This window comes from Zootoca vivipara, chromosome 4 (genome assembly GCF_963506605.1).
Source record: "Zootoca vivipara chromosome 4, rZooViv1.1, whole genome shotgun sequence".
Classification (NCBI taxonomy): domain Eukaryota; kingdom Metazoa; phylum Chordata; class Lepidosauria; order Squamata; family Lacertidae; genus Zootoca; species Zootoca vivipara.
The window spans coordinates 45,818,070-45,844,427 of record NC_083279.1 but is presented as its reverse complement, the minus strand read 5'-3'; the positions used below and the strand labels follow the sequence as shown (position 1 = coordinate 45,844,427).

Here is a 26,358-nt window from a genome sequence, read left to right as displayed (position 1 = left end):
AAGCTGCTGAAGATCCTACCACTATGTATAATGTAGTATCCTGGTTCTTTAAAAAGGAAAGGCTGGGCATAGGAGGGCATTGTTGTAATCTTTGGATGAAGGGTGGTATAGACATTTAATAAGAATAATAAGAATAAATTTATAATGGGCTCACTCTCTTCACTTGGTCAAGAAAACTTAGCTTCAATTGTGTGTGTGTGTGTGTGTGTGTGTGTGTGTGTGTGTGATTGTGAGAGTATACACAGCCACTGAATAGTAGTACTCAATATTGTATGTTAATGTGCAGTATAAGCTACTGTAATTATTAATGATGTGTGTGTGGAGTAGTTAATAGTGTGCTCTGATAGGTGAAGTATTGGCCTTAGACTTAAGAGACCAGGATTCACATCCCTACAGATATGAAGCTTGCTTCTGCAGATTCTCAATCTGTGGTTTAAGGTGCCTCACAGGATTGTTGTTAGGATAAATTGGATTAACCCCATATGTTATGCCCTGAGCTCTCTGGGGGGAGGGTGAACTATGAATATAAAAAGTAAATTGCCACCTTTAAATGTCCACACACATTTTAGTTATTTTCTGTTTTACATGTTTTCTGGATAGTTATAAAGTTCCCAGGTTTTTATTTTGTAATAAAGGCAAGCAGTTGATTTTATCACATCAGCAATCCAGAGCTCTTAATCAGGCATTACTCAAACATTAAGAATACATAAGAGCTACAGCCTCAGCCTTGATCCAACTGGCCATACAATGTTATGCAACTTTTCATTTATATCCATTTCAGTTCACCTGATGTGCTTTACAACCTAAAATAATGTTTTATAGGCAAAATACGAAAGAGAGAAGGGGGAAGGCAAATACTGATATTGATTGTGTACAATGCTACATAAAGGTCAAAGGTGGAATGGCCCAGTGCAGGAGATGATTCTGGAAGAGGAGCAGCCAAATAGCTGTCAGTCCCAGCCAGGCTAGTAGGTGAGGTCTTGTTCTCCCACAGAAATTGCTGGTTGAAATTACTGCTGATGGACAGCCTTTTTAGAATCACCAACTTTATTCTGCAGTCCTCTGCCTAAACTGACTGATTATGATTATATCCCATATTTTCTAAAAGTCAATATAGTTTTAATGTTATCTGCCCCCCCTTTTTTTTGTAAAAATGTACATTGACTGAGCTGCTCATTCAATACATAGTTTTCACTGTGAAATTGTTAATCTGCTTCCTCTAGGACAGAACTTTCCAAACTGTGTGTTGCAACACATTAGTATGTTGGCTTCAGTGTGGAGGTATGTCACGTCATGCTGGACCAACCAGCCAATTTCCAGTTTTTTTACCTGAGGAAAATTACTATTTCCCCTCCGCTGAAGCAACTGAAGCCTCTCTGGTGCAGAGCGGCACACCCCTTTCCTTCCCAGCCTGATTGTCTCTACCAGCTGCACCACAGTGCACTCTGCCCTTGCTGTGCCTCCTTCGGGTGTTGCCGGGTGGGTTCTGGTGTGTAAGAGGGAGGGGAGAGCAGCAAGGGCATACAGGCGGCGGAGAGCCCATTTAGCACCAGCCTTGCCCTGCACACCTTTCGATAGGCAGCAAACAGGCAGGTGATCTGTGCTGCCAGCTCCAGCGGCCTTTATTCCTGCAAACATCTACGGGTTGATTTAAAGATCTGACAGTTTTGAACCTTTTTAACACTTTCCTCCCTTGAAATCGGCCCTTTTGCAAATGACTTGCTCCCTGGCTGAACTTGATGGTTGCAAAGAAATGAGATTCCATATCTGCATCCTCCCTTGAAGTCCAGCCCCCACCCCCTCTACTCTCTGAAAAGCAGCAACAAATCCTCTCCTTTTTGGGAATTATTTACTCACCTTTCCTCCAAATTTACCAACCCCCCTCCCAACAATACTACTACTGTACTAGGAAATCCCAAAGCCATTTTTTAAAAATTTCTCCCCAGAATAGCTAGAACAGAATAGTAAGGTGTTAGTATTTACATCCCCCAAAAAAAACTCCCCCCAAAAAACCTGGGCCTCTCTAGGCAATAGGGCAGTTTCTAGGTTTAACCCTTGGAGCACCTCACGAGAGAGAGAGAGAGAGAGAGAGAGAGAGAGAGAGAGAGAGAGAGAGAGAGAGGGGAGACAACTTATTTCCAGGTTTGCAGCAAGAAAAGCAAAACACACAACTCTGTGCTTTATTCTTCCAGCACAAAAGCAGGCACGGCTGCAATCCCAGTAGCAAGGCTGCTGGGGCGGCAGCGTGGGGACATGGCAGCCGCTTGATCCCAGGCTAGGATCGAGGGGCACGTACGGTAGTTACCATATGCCTTTCTCGTGGTGCCCTCCCCAGATCCAAACCTTGCAAGGCAGCTCAGGGAGGATGGTATGGGGATGCAGCAACCGCCCTGAAACCTCTGGGTGTAGGACGGTATTTAAATTCAATAAATAATAATTATAATAAAATTATGTGTCTTTCAATCAGGGTGCATGGCTGTCACGTCCCCACACCATCCTCCCCAAGTGGCCTTACAAGGCCTGGATCCAGGGATGGTGGTGTGAGGAGGCTGCAACAGCAATGTGGCAGGGGGCTGAGTGCACACACCCTCACTCTGGACAGCTTGCAGACGTGCCCTGCCAGTGGAGATTGCCTCTGGTTGCAAAATGATGCATGTCTAAAAAGTGTGTCACCCAACATGAAAAGTTTGGAAAGCACTGCTCTAGGAGGTACTACAGTCATACTCATGTTGCGTCCGCTCCAGGTTATGTGTTTCCATGTTGCGTCCTGCAGCAACCCGGAAGTACTGGAACAGGTTACTTCCAGGTTTCACCGCATGCACAGAAATGCTAAATTGTGCCGTGTGTGTGTGCGCAGACGCAGCACTTTGGCTTGCGTCAGTTCTGTGTTACGGACGGGCCTCTGGAATGGATCCCGTCCATAACACAAGATTCCACTGTAATGGTTTAGGTAGTCTGTGATTGGAATCATTATATTGTACAAGGTAGTTTCAAAAGCAATAGCTGTGCTATCCTATGCAGGAAAAGCATGCTTAGTGTTCAAAATATAGTATACCAAGTTCTGGGAGTATGAGATGCCATTGAAATGGTACCAAAATCGTTGACAATTTTCATATCCTTGGCTATACCCTTATGATTCCTGACTGCAGAAGACCAAGGAGCCTTTTTATAAGATAATGTAAAGTAATTTTCTTTAGTTGTTTCATGTGTTACTTCCTTAATTTTATGATTCTATGATGGTCTTAACTTTTAAATGGGTAGTGTAATGCACTCTGTGGGGCTGCCTATCAGGTAAGCCATAGGTCAGCAACGTCTGGCCCGTGGGCCAGATGCGGCCCACGAAGGCCGTTTATCCAGCCCATGGGCCGCCCGTGATCCGAGCCGCCCGCTCAGCAAGTCCCCCGCGCGCTGCACTAAACCGGCACAGCGCGGCGCAGGGACTCGCCGAGCGGCGCCAGAAATGGCACCTGCTCAGACGCTGGAAATCGCGTCTACACAGCCACAGAAGTTATTTCCGACGCTGCAGACATGCACAGAAGCCATTTCCGGCGTTCCTGACATGGGCAGTGTGGCAACTGAAATGGCTTCTGCGCATGTCCGGCGCACAGATGATAGTCCGTGAGAATTCTCTGGCCCATGTTGCCGATGCCTGAGGTAAGCATTCCTACATGATATGTGAAAGAAGTTATGTAGCAATGCTTTTTTTGGAGGCATCTCAGTATCAAGTGTAATATGTAGTTTCACTCTATGGTTCCCTATGCCTTTTCCCTCTTTATTCTCTTTCTACAGCTTAATGAATCTTACAGTATGAATGGACAGATTCCAGGCTTGTAGAATCACCTCACTGTGGGTGAAGAACTGGTGGCTTTGTTTAGAGCATGTTGTGTTGTCTTCCTTTTTTGCTCCCCATCTCTGCAAAGTATCAGGAGGTATAACATTCAAAACCACAATTGTATTATAGAAAACTACTGCCACTGTTTACTGTTGTATTTAGCCACTGTTTAATGTTGCATTTAGTGCTGAGTGTTTAATATTTACATTATCATTAGAATATGTATTTAAATTGTACTTTGGCCTGATGTTTGACAAATGTATATGCATCCTACCCCCTGCCAGTAATGATGATGATGATGATGATGATGATGATGATGATGATGATGATGATATTACAGCATTGGAGGGAGGCAGCAATGTGACATCAGCTCCAGGTTTTGAAGTTGTAAATATTGGCAAACACAGTAGCTACATTTAGGAAATGCTGCTTATAGCATATAATGTAGACAGACTTCTTTGTCCCAAGTGTCTCCAGTAATAGAGTGGCAGAGCAAGCATAAGAAAAACTGAAATCTAGCCAGTAAATAAGCAATTCAGTGTCTGAAGTGTTTTTATCTCAGTATTTTGATACAGTAGATCGCTCCATTGTGACTCTGACAATTCCAGAAATTGTCCAATTTCCAGTCTGTTGGAATGTCAGGTGAGCCAGAGTTAACAGTTCTTAATCACACACACAGCTGCTTTAGGATAATTTTGAGGTTGTTCTGGAATCTAACTGGATTTTTGTAAAGCTCTCCTGCAAAGATTTGTACAGGAAACTCAAGGAGTCTTCAACTTTTCTAACACTCAAAATTGAAATCTGTTATTTTTCTACTCTGGTAAGTGATTGCTACAAGCACCTGTTGAATAGTGCCTATGGCATTTCTAGGTTTAACTGGTGCAACTTCTTTTCTGCAGTACTCTATGATATTGTGAACTTTATTTGTTGCCTCTTAAAAAAATAGACAAGGTATCCTTCTAGCTCATTCCACTAACCTTTACAAGGAAGAAAAGGCAAGCCCCTCCTAACACTTCCTGAATTTCTTTTGTTTTAGTTTTGAAATTAATTTACATCTATGCATCAGAATATAACTCTTTCCTAATTGCTTAGGAAGGAGACTCAGCAAATGATTATTCACTTAAGGAAAGACATAACAATATCAGTGCTTTATACCAACTCCTGTTTTAGTTGCTGTGCTTGACCTAATGCTTTAAACAGCTTGGATAACAAGATAGCTATGAAAGTGCCTCATCCTGTTTCGTCAATAACTTTCAATGGTTTATATCCTGCATTTCAACATAAAGATATCCATGGTAGTCAATACCATAGTCTGAAGGTTGTCTCAGATTTGCCAGCAGCTTCCAAGCAAGTGCCTTAGGTATGTGGAGGAGCTCTGACTAGCTTACAGCTTATACTGATTTGCCATTTGTGAGTATTTATACTGATTTATACTGATTTGCCATTTGTGTGAGTGTGGCCTGTCCCCAAGGCCATTGATAGTCTTCTGAGGCAGCTGCCAGCAAGTATTAATTAGCCATCAAATTCACTGAGAACTCTTAACGCCATTCTGTGAACTGCATTTGGAGCAAGTAAAAGCACACAGATCTCCTTGGTGGTTGTGCCACAATTTATAAAGCAACTTCCTTTGTATATGTTGGCTTGGAGGGCAGGGACACAGTGGTGCTATTGACTTAAGAATTCCAGTCCTTTTCCAGGTATTTTGTCTAGTAGACTATCAGTTTTGAGTATATGCATCTGGTATTGGGATATTGAGATAGGAGAGGTATTCTGGTCACCCTGCTGCCCACTACCTAACAGAATTCTTACCCAAGCTAGCAGAGGAAGTCTGGGTGGATTGGGTGTTCCCTCTCCAACCAGTGCAGATTGACTTGAACACTCATACCAAAGCCCACTTAGCAGTGGGTGCTCTGGCTTTTATCTGGCATGATTACCTTGGGTGTACAGTATTGTTTATATTTATTTATATAAAATGTAGCCCATCTTTCCACCTGCCAAAAGGATTCCAAGGTGACTAACAATAAGACAAAATTTATACACCACAAACAAGCATTTTATTTTCTAAAATTCCTTCAGTAGCACCTTAAAGACCAACTAAGTTTTTATTTTGGTATGAGCTTTCGTGTGCATGCACACTTCAGAGAGAGAGAGAGAGGACTTCATGGGTGATGATGATGTAACATGGGTGGGAAGCCTTAGCTCGCCATATGTTTTGTTTTGTTTTCATTTCATTTCATTTTTATTTGAAAACAAAAAGCTTACAGCCACAATCAATCAACATGTTTCCAATTACATATATCATTTGGCTTTTATATCACATTCTTAAAGGTTCTTAATAATTCTTCAGATACCACCTTCTACTTCTACATACTCGGACCTCGGCTTTCATTGCAGGTGCTCTGGCTATTCAAACTGCTGTTCTTCAAAGGTTTGATATTTTGCACCAGGTAGGATGACAATGATTTATAGCAGGATTCCCCAACTTGGGTCTCCAGCTGTTTTTGGACCACAATTCCCATCATTCACCCATTGGTCTTGCTAGCTAGGGATGATGGGAGTTGTAGTCCAACAAGTTTGGTAACCCAAGTTTGGGAAACCCTGATCTATAGGTAGGGAACGTTTACCATACCTAGAAGTATGGTTAGACTGGCAAAATGCTGTGTTTCTCCCATTGCTATATGGTTGTGCACTTCTATAGTTGAAAGACCGTTCTTTAATAGAAGTATTCAGAGCTGAGGGACAGTGCAACCAGCAGCTGACATGCAATGTGTATTCAGAGAGCATCTGAGAATCATTGAAGCATCAGAAGTTGGTTGCACAGTTCAGGTTGAGTTCTTTTAAAGAGGAGTAGCAGTTGTTAATTAAATTTAATAAAAATGATAACTCTTTGGTTACATCTTAAAGACATACATACACTTTGACAAGGGAGAAAAACATGTACTGTATTATTTTTAATGAGATGTTTGATAAAGAAGGACAACAAAAATTCTCAACTCAGAATGCTGAACTACTCAGTGGCTGGTTGCAATAGCTACAGAGAAAAGAAAATCTATGAGAAGGCATTTATCATTATTGATTCTGAGATCAAAAGTCCTTCAATTTAAGAAGACCTAACTACAAATTCATTCATGCAGTGAAAACTATGAAAGCTGTAAGCTAATGCATTTGCCATAAGTCCTCTCCACAAATGCAATAAACAGATTCAACAGTCTCACATATTGTGTCCATTTACAACTTCCAGTCTTCCACTGGAAAAAGTAAGCAGTATTTCTAAAATCTCTTCCTAGTTGCAGATTTGTGCCTCAATGTTTTTCATGACATTCAATGTTTTCTTATTTCTTATTAATTTTGTATACCGCCTTTTATTCGTAGATCTCGGGAGGTTCACAACATAAAAATACAAGAAAAGCACACTAAATACACACTAAAAACAAGAACAAAAAACCCACCCACAATACCACCCTCCCCGCCCCCACTCTCTCCCACAAACACATTTTAAAGGGTATAGGAATGTTTTCGCCTGGCGCCTAAAGGTGCATAATGAAGGCACCAGTCAAACCTCCCAGAGAGAATTCCACAAATGGGGAGCCACTGCAGAAAAGGCCTGCTTATGTCGCCGCCCTCCAGACCTCTTGTGGAGGAGGCATATGACGGAGGGTCTCAGATGATGATGGAAGGATTTGGGTAGATTCATATGGAGAGAGGCGGTCCTTGAGGTACTGCGGTCCTGAACCATTTAAGGCTTTATAGGAAAATCAGCACTGTGAATTGGGCCTGGAAATTAACTGGCTGTCAGTGCAGTTGGGCCAGGATCGGTGTAATATGCTCAAAACGTCTTGTTCCAGTGTGCAACCTGACCACTGAATTCTGCACCAGGTGAAGTTTCCAAACCATCTTCAGAGGTAGCAAAGCATCCAGAAGTACCCCCAACCTTCATACCTGCTGCTTCAGAGGGAGTGTAACCCCATCAAGAGCAGGCAACTTCCCATCCATCCTGTCTAGGGCACCATCCGCTGACAGTGCTTCAGTCTTATCTGAATTGAGCTTCCGTTTGTTGGTTCTCATCCAGTACACTACCGAGGCAAGTCCAGCTGACTCCAGCACATCCACTGCCACACCTGCAGATGTAAAGGAAAAGTAGAGCTATGTGTCATCAGCATATTGCGGATATCAGGACAGTACCTGTCTGTTTCCCCTATGTTTCTCCTTTAGTTGCAGGTTATTATTATTGTATTTCCTTTACTATTTTTTGTTAAGAGCTTCCCAGAGTGGCTAGGGCAAACCAGTCAGATGGGCAGCATATAAATATTTTATTATTATTATTATTCATTAAAGAAAATGGTGTCGCCATATTGGTTTGTGGTTTCTCCTATTCTTTTTACAGTTTAGATTGTAATTTCAGTTTAATGTTGCTTGAAGTCTGGTACACCACTGTAATAGTGCAAGTGTGTGGAGCAGAGTGATGACTCATAGTGCTGGTATTGACCTATGAAGCCTTACATGGCTCAGGACCTTAAGGATCGCCTCTCTCAGACTTAGACCCTGTGCTTGTCATCTGAGGCTCTCCTCTGTGTCCCCTTTCCTAGAGTGTTTGGAAGTTGGCAACAAGAGAGCGGGCCTTTTCTGTGGTGGCTTCCTAATTGTAGCATGCTTGCCTCAGCGAAGCCCACCTGGTGGTTTTGGTTTTGTTTGGTTTTTTGGCGGCGGGTGGGGTGGGGTGGGGAGAATTGGGGTTGGGTGAAGTGCAGCAACAAATATTGATGTGCCTAATGCTAATCCCACTCCCCAAAACTTTACAGTGTTAAAGGAACCATTTGCAACTTACCAGTAAACTAGGAATTGCCGAAGGGTTTGGGGGGTCCTGGGCAGGAGAGTCATTTGTGGTCCATTAAAGTTATAAAAGCAAGTCAGGCATAACATTTCACTTAATTTTATACATGAAGCTTCAGTGAAAGTATGGATAAGTTTACAAAATACATTTTTTGTTGTCAATTTTTATTACAAATGGAGTGGATAATACATTCTATCAACATTATATGGTAAATACATACAGTAGATATAAGACATAAACAAAAAGAAGCAAGCCCTTACCGCCATATGTAATGCTCTTACATAAACAAAAATAAGGTGGAGGGGAGGACCTAAAAAGCATATGGTATGATTTTATGGTAAGAGGAACATATGATGAATTGGTGATAGCCTGTTCACTGATAAATAATGGTACAGTGATTAAGTGATTTAAGAGTCAATGTTCTGTTACCCTGTTTAATTAAATGAACTTTTTTGATACTTATTTGAAGCAAAATCCTCAATCAAATCACTGTTATTCAAACCTCTGCTAGTTTTATGTTCAATTGAAATCAGTACAAATCCTGCTGGGTGTTCTTGTGACATAGAAGAGCACATATCATTTATTATTATTATTTATCAATTTGAACTTTGAAATTATCCATTTGATGGGTAGGTTGACAAAAGTATGGGTTATCCTACTGATTCTGCATAAAAACGTACAAGATTGGTGAGATAAGATAAGGCAAGCTTTCATGTTTCACAACAACCTTCATCAAACAAGTATTCTGAACAAAGAGTCAATGCTTTGACTAGTAATTGTAAAAATAGTATTCAGATTTCTTTAAAATAGACAATGCTCACCCTAAAGCTTTGTTTCATTGTGATGTAATCTATGAAAGTTACAGACTAGGGAAATTTTTGGAGAAAAAATGTTTGCTTATCGGTTGAAATAGATTTCTGAGAGATAATGCATGAGCTCTTATTAAGACAATGGAATTGCAAAGCTGTAAAAAATCTTTACTGGCATCCTTACTTGTATATGTATGTAGTTTAGGATCTTTTGTAAGGCGTAAAATTCCATCTGCTGACTCTCTCTGCTGCTTGCTTTGTTCAGTGAACACTGACTTTGGTTGTTAACAGTACTTATCAAGAATAGTTTCTCCTAGTTTTCTTCACTATAATTTCTTAGCAGTAGGTTGTCTGACTTCAGATCACATTCTTTGCCAATATACTGCTATATGAATCCTGTCACTATCATAGAATTCTGTAGGAAAGTCATTACTGATGACAATTCCTGCTTGGAATGAAAGAAAATTGAGTAGCCCTCGTTTGCAGGTTTGCATAAATTTGTAGAAACCATTTTCCAATAATGGCTGTTAACCAGCTTTCTGCAACACCTCTTTCATGAACCATGACCGCTATATAAATGCATAAAATGCATATCAAACTGTAAGTATTGGGATGTTTCAATAAGAGTAAACATAATAATAGACTCCTAGAACTGTAGAGTTGGAAGGGACCACGAGGATCATCTAGTTCAGGCATCCCCAAACTTCGGCCCTCCAGATGTTTTGGACTACGATTCCCATCTTCCCCGACCACTGGTCCTGTTAGGGACCCTGCTAGGGATCATGGGAGTTGTAGGCCAAAACATCTGGAGGGCCGCAGTTTGGGGATGCCTGATCTAGTTCAACCGCCTGCAGTGCAGGAATCTTTTGCCCAATGTGGGGCTCAAACTCATGACACTGAGATTAAGAGTCTCATGTTCTACCAACTGACAATGCTGTTGTAATATAAATAGAAAAGAATAAGGAGCCGTGAATGTGCACTTCAAAACGAGCTTTGGGCCACCACAAATGAGCTCCAGGTCTAGCAGTCCAGGAGAGTGTCCTCTAGTGTCCTCTATGAGATTACACTGAAACATACCTGGCCCAGTGTTTTGTTTTGGCGTGGGATGCTCTAATTCCTTATTCTGATCTACAGAGATACAGAACAATTAAATCAAGAACGAATAGATTAAAAAACAGTTTCTATCCAAGAGCTATAACCATCTTAAATCCTGTAACCAAATAATATGATATTGGGGAGTTGTGATGGGTGTGTACATTTGTGTGTGTGGCTGTAATCGTGTTTTTGTTTTGTTTTTATGGGATGGCATTCAGTTTCGTTGTACTAGGTACAATGACAATAAAGTATCTATCTACATTGTAGCTGTCATTGGCATGGAGAAGCCATGCTTGATGGTGTCCGATGCCCAAATAGCTTCCCTAGATGGATGCCAACCATGTTATCTACTCATTTTTTTTTCATTCCAGACTATGACTTCTATGTCATCTAAACAGAAATTGCTGTCAGTAATTACTCTCCTCCAGAAGTCTATTAGAAGGACAGGAATATATAATGTGCCTAGAGTGATGTCACAGTTCTCTGAATGATGTCCAGTTGTAGTAGTCCATTCATAACAACAGCTACTTCACTAGCAGGAGTTTCATTCTTAGTGTACCACAATAGCTGAATCTAGTGGTTGGACTTCAGTGGAGGTTGCAGATGTCAAGATCAGTGTGGGCTCTGTAGAAAAAATTAACCATGACCATTTGTACATGGGAAAGGTGTCCACGTCATGGGTTACCTGGCTGTTGATGCCTTTCCAGAAGCAGAAACGAGTCACATGCTCACGGGCTCTTTTGACCATGTGTCACAAAAACCATGATGACTTCTTCACCAGGCTAATTACTCAGGACAAAACATGGGTCCATCATTATGACTCAGAATAAATCCTAGTCTAAACAATGGAACCACTCTGTCTCACCACCTCCAATATAGGCACGTGTTCAACTGTCAATGGGCAAGGTCATGCTCACAGTCTTTTGGGACCATCGCAGAGTAGCGATGATGGATTTCCTGGCAAAGGGTACCCCAATTACCGGGACATACTACACTTCACTGCTGCAGAAATTGCGGGAGGCCACCCAAATCGAGAGGCGTGGTATGCTGACCAAAGGTGTCTGCCTTCTGCAGGATAATGCCCCAGTTCATAACATGCATGTTGCTCAGACAGAAGCATGGTCCTGTGGCTATGAAATCCTTCCTCACCCCCCTTATTCTCCCAACCTCGCACCATCGACTTCTAACTCTTTCCAACCATGAATTTATTTTTGAAGGGCAAGCTTTTTCCAGACGATAAACTGCTGATTTCTGAGGTTAGGTTGTGGCTTCTGATGTAACCTGACGACTTCTACAGATGAGGTCTTCACAGCTACATAAAGCGATGGGAGATGTGTTTGACTCTTGCTGGTAGCTATGTAGAGAAGGACTAATAACTGTGCCCAGTTTCGTTTGTCTCAGTCCACGGGAAGTACATCAGGGGAAATCTTTAATGAACACCCCTCGTAGTTACACCTTTATCCTGCTTGTCATTCAGAATTCAAGGTTGGGAACATTGGGTTTCTGTATGGTTTCTCATCAAGGCATTGAGCAGATTCGGACTTTAGCAAAGTGGTTGCAACACGTGTGACTGGGGCAGTAGTGTATGTGCATGAATATAATATGCTTTTCTTTTTGCCTAGTTTATCCATTGAATCTTATTTTGTGGGCATTGTTTGAGTTTAATTCCTGTTGCAGCTACTACATTATTCAAACATGGTATTAGTCTTGGGTTATTGTAGGAGAGAAGAGATTCGCTTATTATTGCATTAGGAAATTGAGATCATTGATTGGCTTGTTTGCCTTTAGCATGCATATCATAAAGACTGCAACTTCTCTGGAGCTTACTAGTGGGTAAGCAATATGCATAGTTGACTGGATGATATATTTGATAATTTTGCTGGTAGTGCTGATAGTCACTTTGGCTTAATAACAAGCACTGAGAGAACTGTAGAGGAGTCTTGACTCCTGTTAATTTGTTAAACCTATTATGATTATTCAGGCTGAGAACGGGGGGGGGGGGGACTTCAGTTTTTATTAATAACTTGTTGACAGGGTTTGATTTGTCTGTATCTCTGGCCTTATAACATAAGTCTAGAATCTGCTTTATCTGCATTTTAAAAAAACCACATGAGCACAATCCAACCCATTCCAGCCTGCAGCACCTGCAAGAAGGGGTCCACATAAGTTTGAATCAAGCTCTTTTCTCCCTCTGCCCCTTTCTCACCAATTCTCCCTTATATGGATAAACATCTCTCATATCTGGATCTACCCTGTTTCTCATATTTTAAGACATACCCATAAAATAAGCTATAGCAGGATTTTTAAGCATTCAAGGAATATAAGCCATACCCCGAAAATAAGACATAGTGATAGGTGCAGCAGCAATGCCGGCCGCGGCAGGAGGAGGAGGAAAAATATAAGACATCCCTTGAAAATAAGCCATAGTGTGTTTTTTTGAGGAAAAAAATAAATATAAGACGTGTCTTATAATATGAGAAACACGGTACTCTTCAAGTGAAGCCTTACTTGCATAATAGGTGATGATGACTAGCAGTATTGCTCCATTTGTTTATGCTTGCACACAGCAAGAACTGATGAGAGGGAGGAAAAGATTCTATTGAGGATCCTTTCCCACAAGTACAGTGGTGAGAACTTTATGCACAGGAGGAATTGAGTTGTGTTCCATGTCTCTAGACGCTTTAGGAAATCTTGTAAAATGTGTGAACAGATGTCAATTCCAGCAGGGCTTTCTGTAGTCTAAATAGGGCATTGCACAATTCTTCCTACTGTGCCATGTAGAGAAGAGCTGAGTTCCTTGATTCAGCTGGTCATTTGAATCTAGCTTTTTAGTTGTTTATTATTCACATTTCTACAGGCCAAATTTTATCCACTTTCATAGTATACATCTGTAGTGCAGCATTATTTATTTAACTTTTATTGGCAAAAAGGTACAGTTGAGTGATAGCATAATAAAGAGCTGGAAACTGTTCGTATTCTTAGACCACAGCAAACATTTGTAGGAACCATTAAACTGTTTGATTGCTTTAGTAATTGTTAGGCAAAGTGGGGGAATACCACTGAAGATTGAAAGACTTGAATGGTTGTGATAAAGAACAGCAAGCAGCATTGTGTATGCTGTGGGAGAAGAAAGTTGAATATCTCTTCAACTGCGACCAGGTAGGATCTGTGGGTGGGATGATGCATCTTTTTATTTTATTTTATTGCTTTGTTTTTATTTATTTTTTATTTATTTATTTGCTTTACTAGGTTTACATAACAAAAGCATAAGTTCATTCCATGTATCTTTACAATTTGCCTTTTTCCTTTCCCCCCAGTCCTCCCCCCTCCCTTCCCACCCTCTCCCCTGATCGGGACTTCCTTCTTCATATCTTTAACCATGTACACAGTCTGTTCATTCGTGCTTGTATATTTCTACCCAATTCCTATAACATGCGGGTGGGATGATGCATCTGAGCCTCATGAATACAAAATGCACTAATGTTTGTATGTCCTGTGCTCACGCTTATTCTGTTAGGTGGGTAACCTTTTGAGGTCTACAAAGTTTCCCATTGTGCACTTTTTTCTGCACTTGCTTAGAGATCAAAAGATGGTGTCTTGTTCTATTCTAGCTCTTGCTGCTCTCTGCAGGACAGAGTAGCAACTCCATGGTCCAGTGCCACATCAGGCCCAAGCCCCTAGTTAATCAGTGCCTTCCAAAGGTGGTACTGCTTCCCCTCCTCAATTTGCTTGGCACCATTGCTAGGTCAGAGGTGCTTAAGAAAGAGCACTCATTCTTGTTTCCTGAACAACCCCTAGTGCTGTGCAAGAGGAAGAAAGGATGCCTTTAGAAGGTATTCTCTGTAGCACTCAACAGATGTGCATGCTTAGAAGAAACACTGTGCTTACTCTTCACAGATCATTCTGTGGAGAACAAAATACTGTTCCTCCCATCTCACCCCCACCACAGAGCTCTGATGAGAGTGAGTGGAAACCCTGTCTTTTATTCTTCAGAGGTGGTTCTGTGAAGAGCAAAATACAGCATTTCCCCCAGCTGTGAACGGTGTTGTGTGCCTGTGTTCATGCTTCTGCCTGCATACCTGCATATGTGTGTATACATGTATGTATGAAACTGCCAGATGTGTGGATTTGTGTGTGTCGAGTCCATGTACACTAGGACTGGGCAATATCTGGGTTTTTTGTGATATATCACCAACTAACAATCACAGTATAGTGATATATTACAATGTCTGAAATAAGGAGGGGTGGCTGGGCTGTGGAGGGAGGGGAAGGGAGCAGGAGGAGCTACCAGGAGGAAGGAGGCACCCTGCTTATTCGGTCTCAGGCAGGCAGGTGAGCACCTTCTTAGGCTCTCTCTGTTGAGGCCATCACTCTTATTAAAAGAGCCTCACACAGTCCTTCCCAAGTCTTATATTTTCTGTGTGTGATCATTGCCTGACATGGCAGCTGGCTGGAGGGAAGGAGGAGCAACCAGGAGGAAGGGAGGAAGAAGGAGCCTGTTTGTTCCTATGAAGGCAGGCAGACAGGTGAGCACCTTCTTGGGCTCCCTCTGCTGCAATGGGTGAGCACCATGATATATTCCTACCTCAAAAAATTCGAAACTGTTATCACGATCTGAATCTTAAGCTGGTTTCAATGTATTGAAATACCACCCAGCCCTAATGTGCACAGGTGTGTGGTCCTCAGAGTAGTCCTTCCTTAAAGCTACTATCATGGATGTCCATCTGAAAAATTATTTAAAGTTGATCACAAGAGCAGTGTTTTCTTCTGGAAATGGTGTTATATGCATTAACTACTTCTAAATGTCAGTGATATCAAAATGTAGCTATTTTAGAACTGTTCCATCTTTAATAAACCCTAAAGTGTTCATTAAATTGCTTAATAAGCTTTATCTGACAATTGTTGTTTCCAGCTATATATAGCTCTAAAGCCAATCCTTTGGCAGTAGAATGTTTAACTAGCTTTGGGCTATAGAATGCTTAACAGGCTTTAAGGCTGATTTTATTTTTGCAAGAGCTTTAAGGCCACATACAGTGAATTTGCATTTCTCTTCCAATGAAACCATAAGAATTTTAGAAACCATAACAAAATTTTGCATATAGTTTAGAGCCCATGTTGCCTAAATCTAGAAACTAAATATATATCACAGTGTGTGTGTGTGTGTGTGTGTGTGTGTGTGTGTGTGTGTGTATATATATATATATATATATATATATATATATATATATATATATATATATATATATATATACAGACACACACACACACACACACACACACACACACGGTATATATACGGTATATATATATATATATATATATATATATATATATATATACACACACACAGTGTGATATATATATCACAGTTCTGATATATATATATATATATATATATATATATATATATATATATAGGTAAAGGGACCCCTGACCATTAGGTCCAGTCGTGACCGACTCTGGGGTTGCACGCTCATCTCACATTATTGGCTGAGGGAGCCGGCGTATAGCTTCCAGGTCATGTGGCCAGCATGACTAAGCCGCTTCTGGCAAACCAGAGCAGCACATGGAAATGCCGTTTACCTTCCCGCTGTAGCGGTTCCTATTTATCTACTTGCATTTTGGCGTGCTTTCGAACTGCTAGGTTGGCAGGAGCTGGGACCAAGCAACGGGAGCTCACCCCATTGCAGGGATTCGAACCGCCGACCTTCTGATCAGCAAGCCCTAGGCCAGGCATGTCAAACCTGCGGCCCTCCAGATGTTTTGGACTACAATTCCCATCTTCCCCAACCACTGGTCCTGCTAGCTAGGGATCATGGGAGTTGTAGGCCAAAACATCTGGAGGGTCGCAGGTTTGACATGCCTGCCCTAGGCTCAGTGGTTTAACCACAGCGCCATCTGGGTCCCATATATATATATATATATATATATATATATATATATATATATATATATACATACACACACACACACACACACACACACACACACACACACACAGTATATGTATATGTATGTGTGTGTGTGTATGTGTGTATATATATATATATATGATTCTGTAAATGAACTTTGAAGTTATACAGGATCACTTTATGGACTATCTTCCTTCACAGAAGTGAGACTTTTGTGGGAAGAAAGTACAGAATAAATGCACAAGTGTACCTTCATATGAGATGAGCAGTTACCTGGTATGTACAAGACGGCAAGCCAAGCATACTGAGACTACACAAGCATGTGGGATTTCTGAGACAGCCCCAGTCCCTTTTAGTGCTGTGCCATGCTTAGCATGTCATTCGAACTGGGACACACAGTTCAGTTCTCTCCTCACCAACCATAAGCTGCAGCCAAGGTTTGTTCTTGAGTGATTTAGCTAATGAAGTAGGGACAAAGTCCTTTGCTTCAACTATCCCAATATTCATTGGTTGTAATACTTCCAGGGGTCTCTTTTATTCAGATATATCTATACTGAAAGTTTTATATGTTGTTATTGTGACAGGTTAACATTAGCTAGATTTAAAGCATTTTTTTTTCTTTTGGCATCACCCAAAAAAAGCACAGAGCAGAATAAGAAAGTATGTTTTTATTATTTTACATTAAAAATCTGCATGAGATTAAATTGTAAACAGATGATCAGCCAAGTGATGTGAGTCCTTTGGCTTAATATTTTAAGATTTTGTTTGTAAGTAATACAATAACTCCTCTGAAGATTAATATAATAGAATAAAATTATATACACAAGTTCAGGTGATACTTCTGTGTTTCAAGTTAAAATACTTGCCGGGGGGAAGGAAAATACAAATATATTGCAATACAATAGTGTACTTGAAAATTGAGACATTTAAGTGAATGAAAGTTGGTGTGCACATTCAGAATAACATTTTGTGTTTCAGTTCTAAAGCCCAATTTAAGCCCCCAATTTGTTTTTGGGAGGGCAGGAGAGATATAAAATGCAATGTAATATCTGACTCCTATACCTGTTTTTAAAGTGAGGATAAGCAGCTTAGTAGACAGAGATATTAGAATGAAAGTTGACTCTATTTATTTATTTATTTATTTATTTATTTGTTTGTTTGTTGGATTAGTATATTGCCCTTCATCCAACAATCACAACATAAAAATACAAAAATAAAGTACATAATACTTTATATGTGCTTCCAAGCAGGTATATGCCTGCTTCTGTATATGCCTACTCTTCATGGGCCACTTTTGGTATGTCTCATTTGGGGATAGCTCTACAGGTATAATTGAAAAGACTATTTGATTCTTACCTTGTAAAAGGGATTTCTGATGCCTGAAGTGATGTCTCACATAGCAGTCATATGTAACTGGTGCCCATGGCATTTCCTCAAAATATGCCCACTTGTCCAAAAAGGTTGGGTATAGAGTCATACCCAAAATATTTTTATTGTGTTCTATGCTGGTGTGAATTCCAGAAATGTAAGCTTTGGCAAAACTGACTAAAACCAATGTAATAACCATAAGTGGTAACTCTACTTACGAATAACTCTACTTACAAATGTTTCTACTTATGAACGGAGCTCCGCCCGCCATCTTGGATGTGGTTTAGATAGGATTTTTTCTACTTACGAAATTTTAGATAGGGTTGCTTCGACTTGCGAATTTTTTCTCCCAATGCATTCCTATGGGATTCGACTTACAATTTTTTTTTACTTACGAATGTGCATTCGGAATGCATTAAATTCATAAGTAGAGGTACCACTGTATTTTGAATGATGGATTTTTCCTGTATGGGTATCACTGTAAACCAGGGTTCCCCAAACTAAGGCCCGGGGGCCGGATGCGACCCAATCGCCTTCTAAATCCGGCCCGCAGACGGTCTGGGAATCAGCACGTTTTTACATGAGTAGAATGTGTCCTTTTATTTAAAATGCATCTCTGGGTTATTTGTGGGGCCTGCCTGGTGTTTTTACACGAGTAGAATGTGTCCTTTTATTTAAAATGCATCTCTGGGTTATTTGTGGGGCATAGGAATTTGTTCATTTTTTCCCCCCAAAATATAGTCCGGACCCCCACAAGATCTGAGGGACAGTGGAAAAGTTTGCTGACCCGTGCTGTAAACCTCTCAAAATTTCATGTTAGTAGTAGTTAATCAGATCAAAAAGGAAAACAAAGCTATGTGTGAACTATTTTGGAGCTTACACTCAATTAACTATGGGTTATCTTCTTTTTTAGGGGTCCATTCAGTGTTGTGCGACGATGTATCAACAGAGAGACGGGGCAACAGTTTGCTGTGAAGATTGTCGATGTAGCAAAGTTCACCTCAAGTCCAGGATTAAGTACAGAAGGTGAAAATCAGTGGTTATCCTTCCTTCCTTCCTTCCTTCCTTCCTTCCTTCCTTCCTTCCTTCCTTCCTTCCTTCCTTCCTTCCTTCCCTCCCTCCCTCCCTCCCTCCCTCCCTTTCCTTTCTTTTTGGTTGTACAGTATTTCACAACACACACACACACACACACACACACACACACACACACACGTAGCTCAGTTGGTTTTCATGTGGTGCTATTAAGGCCAAGGTTGTAGGTTTGATCCCTGTATGGGACAGCTGTATATTCCTGCATTGCAGAGGATTGGACTACTAGATGATTCTCAGGGTCCCTTCAATTCTACAATTCTATGATTCTATATCTCTAGTCTCCTCTTGCTATTTCTGTGGTCCAGGGGCTCAATGTAAACTTCAACAGTGTGCAGCAGCAATAACAAAGGCAAATGCTAGAAATAATTAGAAAGGAGACTGAAAATAAAACAGCTGACATTTAATGTCTTTATATCTACAGTGAAGCCACATTTGAAATCCTGTGTATAGTTCTGGTCAACCCATCTCAGTCAGGATATTGTTGACCTGGAAAAGATAAAGAAAAGTGCAGCAAGAATTAGGTAGTTGGAGCACCTTGTAAGGGAAGAGTGAAGTGTTTCCAGAAAAGGATGAAGTTTATAAAATTATTTATTGCACATAGAAAGAGAATCCAGCATTTTTTCTTGTTTTCCCATAATATTAGAGTATTGGGTCACCCATTGAATGATTAGCAATAGATTCTGGACAGATTAAAGTACTACTACAAAAATCACATAATTAATTTATGGTATTTGCTACCACAAGATGTAGTGATGGCTGCTGGTTTACATTTACAGTATTGTGGATACATCTGTCTGTGGTGACTAGTCACGATGGTTGTATGGAGCATGAGATGCACAATTTGCCATGAATGCCAATAGCTGGAGATCAAGAGCAAAGGAGTACAGTACTGTTGTCTTTATGCCCTGCTTGTAGGCTTTCTGGAAGCATCTGTTTGGCCACTAAGTAAAACGGGACGCTTGACTGAATGAAACTTTGGTCTGATTCAGAAGGGTTCTTCTTGAGTTCTTAAAAAAAAAGTTTGCATATTTTACCCAGTTATACAAGTGTATTTATAATCTACATATACTTTTGTATACTGAAGTTTTATTCTTCTGGAGTCTATAAAGCAGAAGCAATATTCAGGATAAAATAATAATCTTTATATTATATATTTCCTATTGCTCATATAGATCTATGGTGTCGGTTTTTATTATGAGACAGTATGCAAATATGTAAATATATTTGTTAAAATCCTGCCGTGTTAAACAGGCAAAGAAGAGGGAATCCAGCTCTGTTCCAGTGGTGTAAAACCTCCAGACCATAGTCTTAATTAGACCCACCAAGCCTCCTCATTGGCCTGCCTTCCTCATACCTGCTGTCTGGAGAGGGGGACAGGGTCTTTCTGGGATGTGTTTCCCCCTCTCCTGTTGTTGCTCTACTTCCTGTGTAGGGTTTGCTTGCTGTGGATGTGGGATCTGTCTATCAACCCCAGCAAACAATAGGAAAAGCATATGTGGCATGGCAAAGCAGTCACTGCCTTTGGCAGTTGCATGACAGAGGAAAGTAAAGAAAGTATGCTAAGCCTCATTGCTTAGTGTCTATGCTAGAGGCAACATCATATGTAGTCTGACAGACTACCACAGATCTTGCCAGGACATAGGACCCCTGCTTGGTTCACAGCCCCACAAGGAACATCTAGTAGTGTGCTGGTCATGGTCAGTGTTGAAGAAGATGAGGGTGAGTCTTCCTCATGGTTTGCATGAGATGGGCAGTTCCTTGGCCCCAATGATTGTACCTGCTGGAGAGGAATCTGCTGAGAAAAAGAATGGAAGGAAGAATGAGTGGTGCCACCTTAGTGTTCAGCTGTTGCTCATGCTTCAGTCACCACCACCACCACCTCATGGGGAGAGGGGTAGATTTCATTGACTGTGAATCACTTCCCCTCTGGGAGTTTCAGGACTTTGTATATGTTGTGACAGCTTGTTTTGCTCCATGTGGCTGTGATCCTACAGGGCAAGCTTGCTCATGAGTTAGGCCAGCAATGCTGATGGTTGGAGCAGAATACCTGGCTTTTGTCAACAGTGCTTAGTTAGCTCCACATGGGACTGCGTGCTTGTACTGTGTAGAAGATACTGCTTCTCACTGTTGTGCTGGGGGTGGAGGGAGAGTATGCTGTAGAAATACAGTTCAGACAACTGCTTGGCAGGGGGTTGGACTGGATGGCCCTTGTGGTCTCTTCCAACTCTATGATTCTATTATTCTATGATTCTAAGATAAGGCTATGCATATGTCAAAGGTGTTGGAGAGCAAACATGGAAGACTGCCACATCAGTTACATACTTAGTTGGTCTCTAAGGTGCTACTGGAAGGATTTTTTTATTTTGTTTTGACTAGGGCAGACCAACACGGCTACATAAATTACAGTTTGCAACAGATATTTGCCCTTCCCCTTTCTTGTCTATGTGGAGTGCTCTGTTCTGACACCCACCAGTTTGTGGAGTGAAGTGGTGGCTCTTGTTGGGTATTTGGGTCTAGAGTCCCAAGGCAAGGTACTGGTTAGAGATCTAGTAAGTTTTAGCAAATTGCTTACATTCCTATCTGTGTTTTGAAGAAAGGTTGTTTTATGCAAAGTGCTCCCTTTTCTTACAAATAGTTCCTGTCACCCTTGTGAGATCTATGTGTACATGACATGGATCCAGAGGGATGTAGCCCTATGTCACATGCCCTACTGTCATCTTTCTGTGTCGCATTCACATATACTGGTGGTGAGCTGTGAAAAGGTACTGAGATACACCATTCCTGTGCACATTAATGGCAACATGAGTTGCCACTGTGGAAGTGGCGATATTTGTAAGTTTCTCCTTCAATTGATTTTAATTGGAGAGAAATTGTTTGTACAAGGTCGAGCAGTGTGAAGTTGTGCCATTGGGTGCGTGCCTTCATGCCTTATCTGTTCCCAAAGGGTAGCCAACATGATGCCCTCCAAATATTTTGGACTTCAGCTCTCATGAGCTCCAGTCAGCATGGTCAATGGTAGAGAATGGTGGGCATTGTAGTTCAAAACATCTGGAGGACACCATGCTGGCTACCCTTTCCTTTTGGCTAACATTATTAGCTGTCTTCAAATATTTGATGAGCTGTTGTGCAGAAAATGGAGTGCACTTGTTTTCCATTGCTCAAGAGTGCAGGACTAGAATCAAATTGCAGGCAAATAATTTTCAGCAAAACAATAGGAAAACTTCCTTAACAGTACAAGTTGCTCAGCTATTGAGCAGATTGCCTCAGGAAGTGGTGGGCTCTCAATTGCTTGAGGTATTTAAGCATAGGCTAGATTGCCACCTAACAGGGATGTTGTAGTTGCAGCCTGCATTATAGTTCCTTCACTAAGCAGGATTTCAGACTTGATTACATCCAACACCCCTTCCAACTCAGTGATTCCTAGTGCATGTGTTCAGAGCAGGCAGAGCTATAGAGCTCCTTCCTCTGCCTTTTAATTATGTTGCTTTCCATCCACACCCATTTCCTGCCTTATTTGAATTACTTATGAGGATGCATCTCTCAAGGTCAAGTATCACATTTTGGCACCTTTTTCTGAGACCGCTTCCCAGTCTTCTGATTTTATGGAGATAGCAGGAATCACAAAACAGGAGAACGTAAAAACTGCCCATGTAATCAGTGATTAATTTTGGTCAGTGATAAGAGGAGAGGTGGTCATCTTCTTAAATTATTCTAGCTTTAAGTCACGGTTGGGGAGCACTTCTTTTGAACTAGGGCATTGCTAATTTTGACAGACAGAAGACTTCACTTCAAAACTACATGTGCCCACATACATAACTTTATTTTGTTTATCTGTCTGCTCCAACACATACAGCTATGTTCATGCACAGCCATTGTTCTTTAATCACATACCAGGCATTCATATCCATGTTCATTCACATGCCCCCCCCCTTTCTACTAAGGAAGCAACAGTGGACAGTAACAAAGATGCTTCTGCTTCTCCACTAGAAACACAGAAGCAATAGTGGAAGCAAAGAAGATGAGAGAAGCTCCTAAACTGGACAATGGTTTATGAAATATTACTAGCAACAAGCGTTCTTAATTTATGTATTACATTTATATCCCACAGAAGTCAAGGCAGCACACAGCATTCCCCCTCTCTCCATTTTATCATCACAATAACTTTGTGAGGTAGGTCAGGCTGAGAGTTAGTGACTAGCTCAAGGTCACTCAGTGGAAATTGGAACCCTGGTCTCTCAAGTCTTAGTCCAGCTCTCTGACTACGGTACATCATACTGCCTCGGAATGAAGAATGTTTTTAGAGACTTAAATATAAATAGCCTACCGTTTTTAATCATCAAGTACTACATTTGATTTTATGCCTATTATGAGAATACAGATGAACAAATATTAAATAATGTCCTTTAGCAAGAGGAATCTTAGAGGCTGGCCATAATAATGTTTTCTCAGAAGTTCTCCTAATTCTACTAGAACTTAATTCAAAGTAAATGTGCACAGAATCAATCTCATTCAGATTCACAATGCTGTTGCTGTTAATGATTGTGGTATAAATCATATCCCCCATCACATTTTGAAAAATAAAAAGGCCTAATAGGTTTTTGCTTTTTGCTTTTAAAATATAATTACCTACGAAATTGATGCTTCATGGGGGAAAATGAGTATTATTTCATTGATCCTTCTCAATGGTGAAGCAGTCACTTTCCATATATGCATAACACATAAACGAGAGGAGGGAAATTATCAAAGTGTCCATGTAATGCAGGTATCTTGTAATGGAACAAAAATTGTATTAAATGCCTTGTAATGAATTCTGACAACTAGCAAATCTAGTATATGCAAAATTCTATTGAAGCAAATATTAGTATTCATGGTATTTGGTTCTGTGTCATCAGTCTTGGTAGTGTTGTAATTTATCACTTCAAATACAGTCCATTGACACTTTCTCAGTGTTCCAGGAAGTAGCAGAATCTACTGGGTATTATATGTATATGTGATGACAGAATCAGTTAGAGTATTAGTATTGTTTGTGTAATATAAAAGTATACTGATACTATTTGGGGTTTAAAAAATTAAGCTTTCAGATACTGTAGTATAAAAAAAAATGATTCACATATACAAATATCTCAGTGCACCCACAACCACCTTTTCAACATCTTTGCTAGCCTAGGCAGCTGAGTAGACAGGGGATTGTCAGTAGACTGGTCTTGAGCATCTGTGACCACTTGTGACAAATCCCCTCAAATGTCTTACCCATAGGTTTTAGAGGAGAAAATCACTTTGAAAGCATGTTTCAGTTACTGTGACAATTTCAACCATCACACCAATACAGTACTCTTTTCTCCCCACATCTCTTGCCGTTATTGCAACTCTGATAAGTACCCACTGTGCATGCCATGCTGATAAATCCAAAGAATGCCTAGCAACCAACTGGTCTTTATAATGTTATCAACACGACCATTTAAAGAACCATGTTCCTTTTACCAATGACATTTGGAAGGAGGTAAAACAGTCCAGAAAGAATTGTAATAGAAAGAATTGCAACAGAATTGAGGTAAAACAGTCCAGAAAGAATTGTAATAGAAAGAATTGATTGCTAATCAATTTGTGGAGACAGAGTGAGAAGGAAACGGGAAAAGATACATGTTCAGGTGTTGACAAAGTGCAGTGATTGCCATATGTGAACAAAAGGGGATGGGGAAGTGGTTAGGAAGAATTAATGTCGATGTGCACAGGGGGAACTGTGACTATTGCCTGGACACAAAGTGAGTGGAAGTGAGTGGAAGTTGTAGAACTTGAGGAAGCATGGTTCATTTATTCCAGGACATTTCCGTGTAGTATAGCATAGTACAGTATCGAAATAATTATTTTGGGATATACTGTACAACCAGAAACAGTATCCATGTCTCTCTTCAAGAGCTTTGGCTTTTCTTCTACAGTTCTCCACGCCATACTGTTGTGAACAGGGATTTTCAACTCTGACAAATATGAAAGAGCAGAAAAGAGAATGGTTTCTTAATGTTGATGAGAGTTTGTCTGTCTCAAATTAGACCTGATATAAATGAGATTACTTGGCAAAAGCAAGCCCACACTTCTCATTAAGTTTGTATACATACTTAAGGCACATATATTAGAGGCTTGCTTATATTTGGGGAATGATTCATTTTCTCGTGTAGCTGCATTGCTTTATACTTTCTGGATGCCCCATGATCATATTATAAAGTAGTTGTGTTTTATGTTATAAATCAAGTACTTCTAGGAGTTGTTTCTTTTTGTTTTCCAATGTATTTCTTACTAATAAAACATCAGTGTGGTGTGAGCAAATTTTTATTTTGAAAGTGTGGCCCAGAAAAAAAGTTTAAGAACCACTGGTGTTAAATATTGATTTCAAATTCAGGAAATGCTCAACTATATTATTTTACAATTACAATAAGATTGTAGTACTAATTTTTATAGAGGTGGTAACAGTAAGTAATATATGCTGGTCAAGTGATAAAAGCAACCATAGTGGCAGTAAAGTAAGATAAAATACTGAGCATGTTGGCAATAAGGTTTTTATGAATACATTACACTGTAGCAATGGTGGCAGTAACTCATTGAAGGTGTGAACGATAAACGCAAATATAAATTAACTTCAAGACCTTGTCTAGGAATAGGAACTAGAGATGATATTCAGGGAATGGCTAAATATGTACATGAAAGGAGTGAGAAATTTGCACTTAATTAAATGTCTGCATAGGATAATGGTTTGTTTGGCTGATTTCTCAAATCTAAGCTTTGTGGGTGTGTTTTTGGAAAAAAAACCAACCTGGACCAATTTTGTATGACAAACCCCTTTTCTGTCACACATCTAGGATGTTGAAGGAAACAGAAAAGCTTGCATAGTCATACCTTACAGTCTTAGGGTAAAGGTAAAGGTAAAGGACCCCTGACAGTTAAGTCCAGTCGCAGATGACTCTGGGGTTGCAGTGCTCATCTCGCTTTACAGGCCGGGGAGAGCCGGCGTTTGTCCGCAGACAGTTTTTTGGGGTCATGTGGCCAGCATGACCAAGCTGCTTCTGGCGCAACGGAACACCATAACCAGAGCAGTGCACAGAAACGCCGTTTACCTTCCCGTCACCTATTTATCTACTTGCACTTCTTGGCGTGCTTTCGGACTGCTACAGTAGGATGGCAGGAGCAGGGACCGAGCAATGGGAGCTCACCCCGACGCAGGGATTCAAACCGCCAACCTTCTGATCGGCAAGCCCAAGAGGCTCAGTGGTTTACAGTAGTTATAAACAGTACTGGGCTTGATCCATGCACATGGAGGGATTATCATAGAACATGTTTCTTTAGCTAAGTGTATGGGTGATTCGTATGTGCATTATGAGCAATGAAAGACCTCTGTAAACCTTCTAGAGAGGGAGGCTGGATAGGAAT

At 40.6% G+C, this 26,358-nt stretch overlaps 1 protein-coding gene across 5 annotated transcripts in view; it reads left to right on the top strand.

Annotated features, from left to right (window-relative positions):
* Positions 1–26,358, top strand: part of CASK (calcium/calmodulin dependent serine protein kinase) — a 133,919-nt gene that overhangs the window by 14,039 nt on the left and 93,522 nt on the right. For all 5 annotated transcript variants that reach the window (XM_035116666.2, XM_035116665.2, XM_035116664.2 and 2 more), the window contains one exon: positions 18,761–18,873. In XM_035116666.2, coding sequence (XP_034972557.1) covers positions 18,761–18,873 — 113 coding nt within the window. The remainder of the gene's footprint in view (positions 1–18,760; positions 18,874–26,358) is intronic.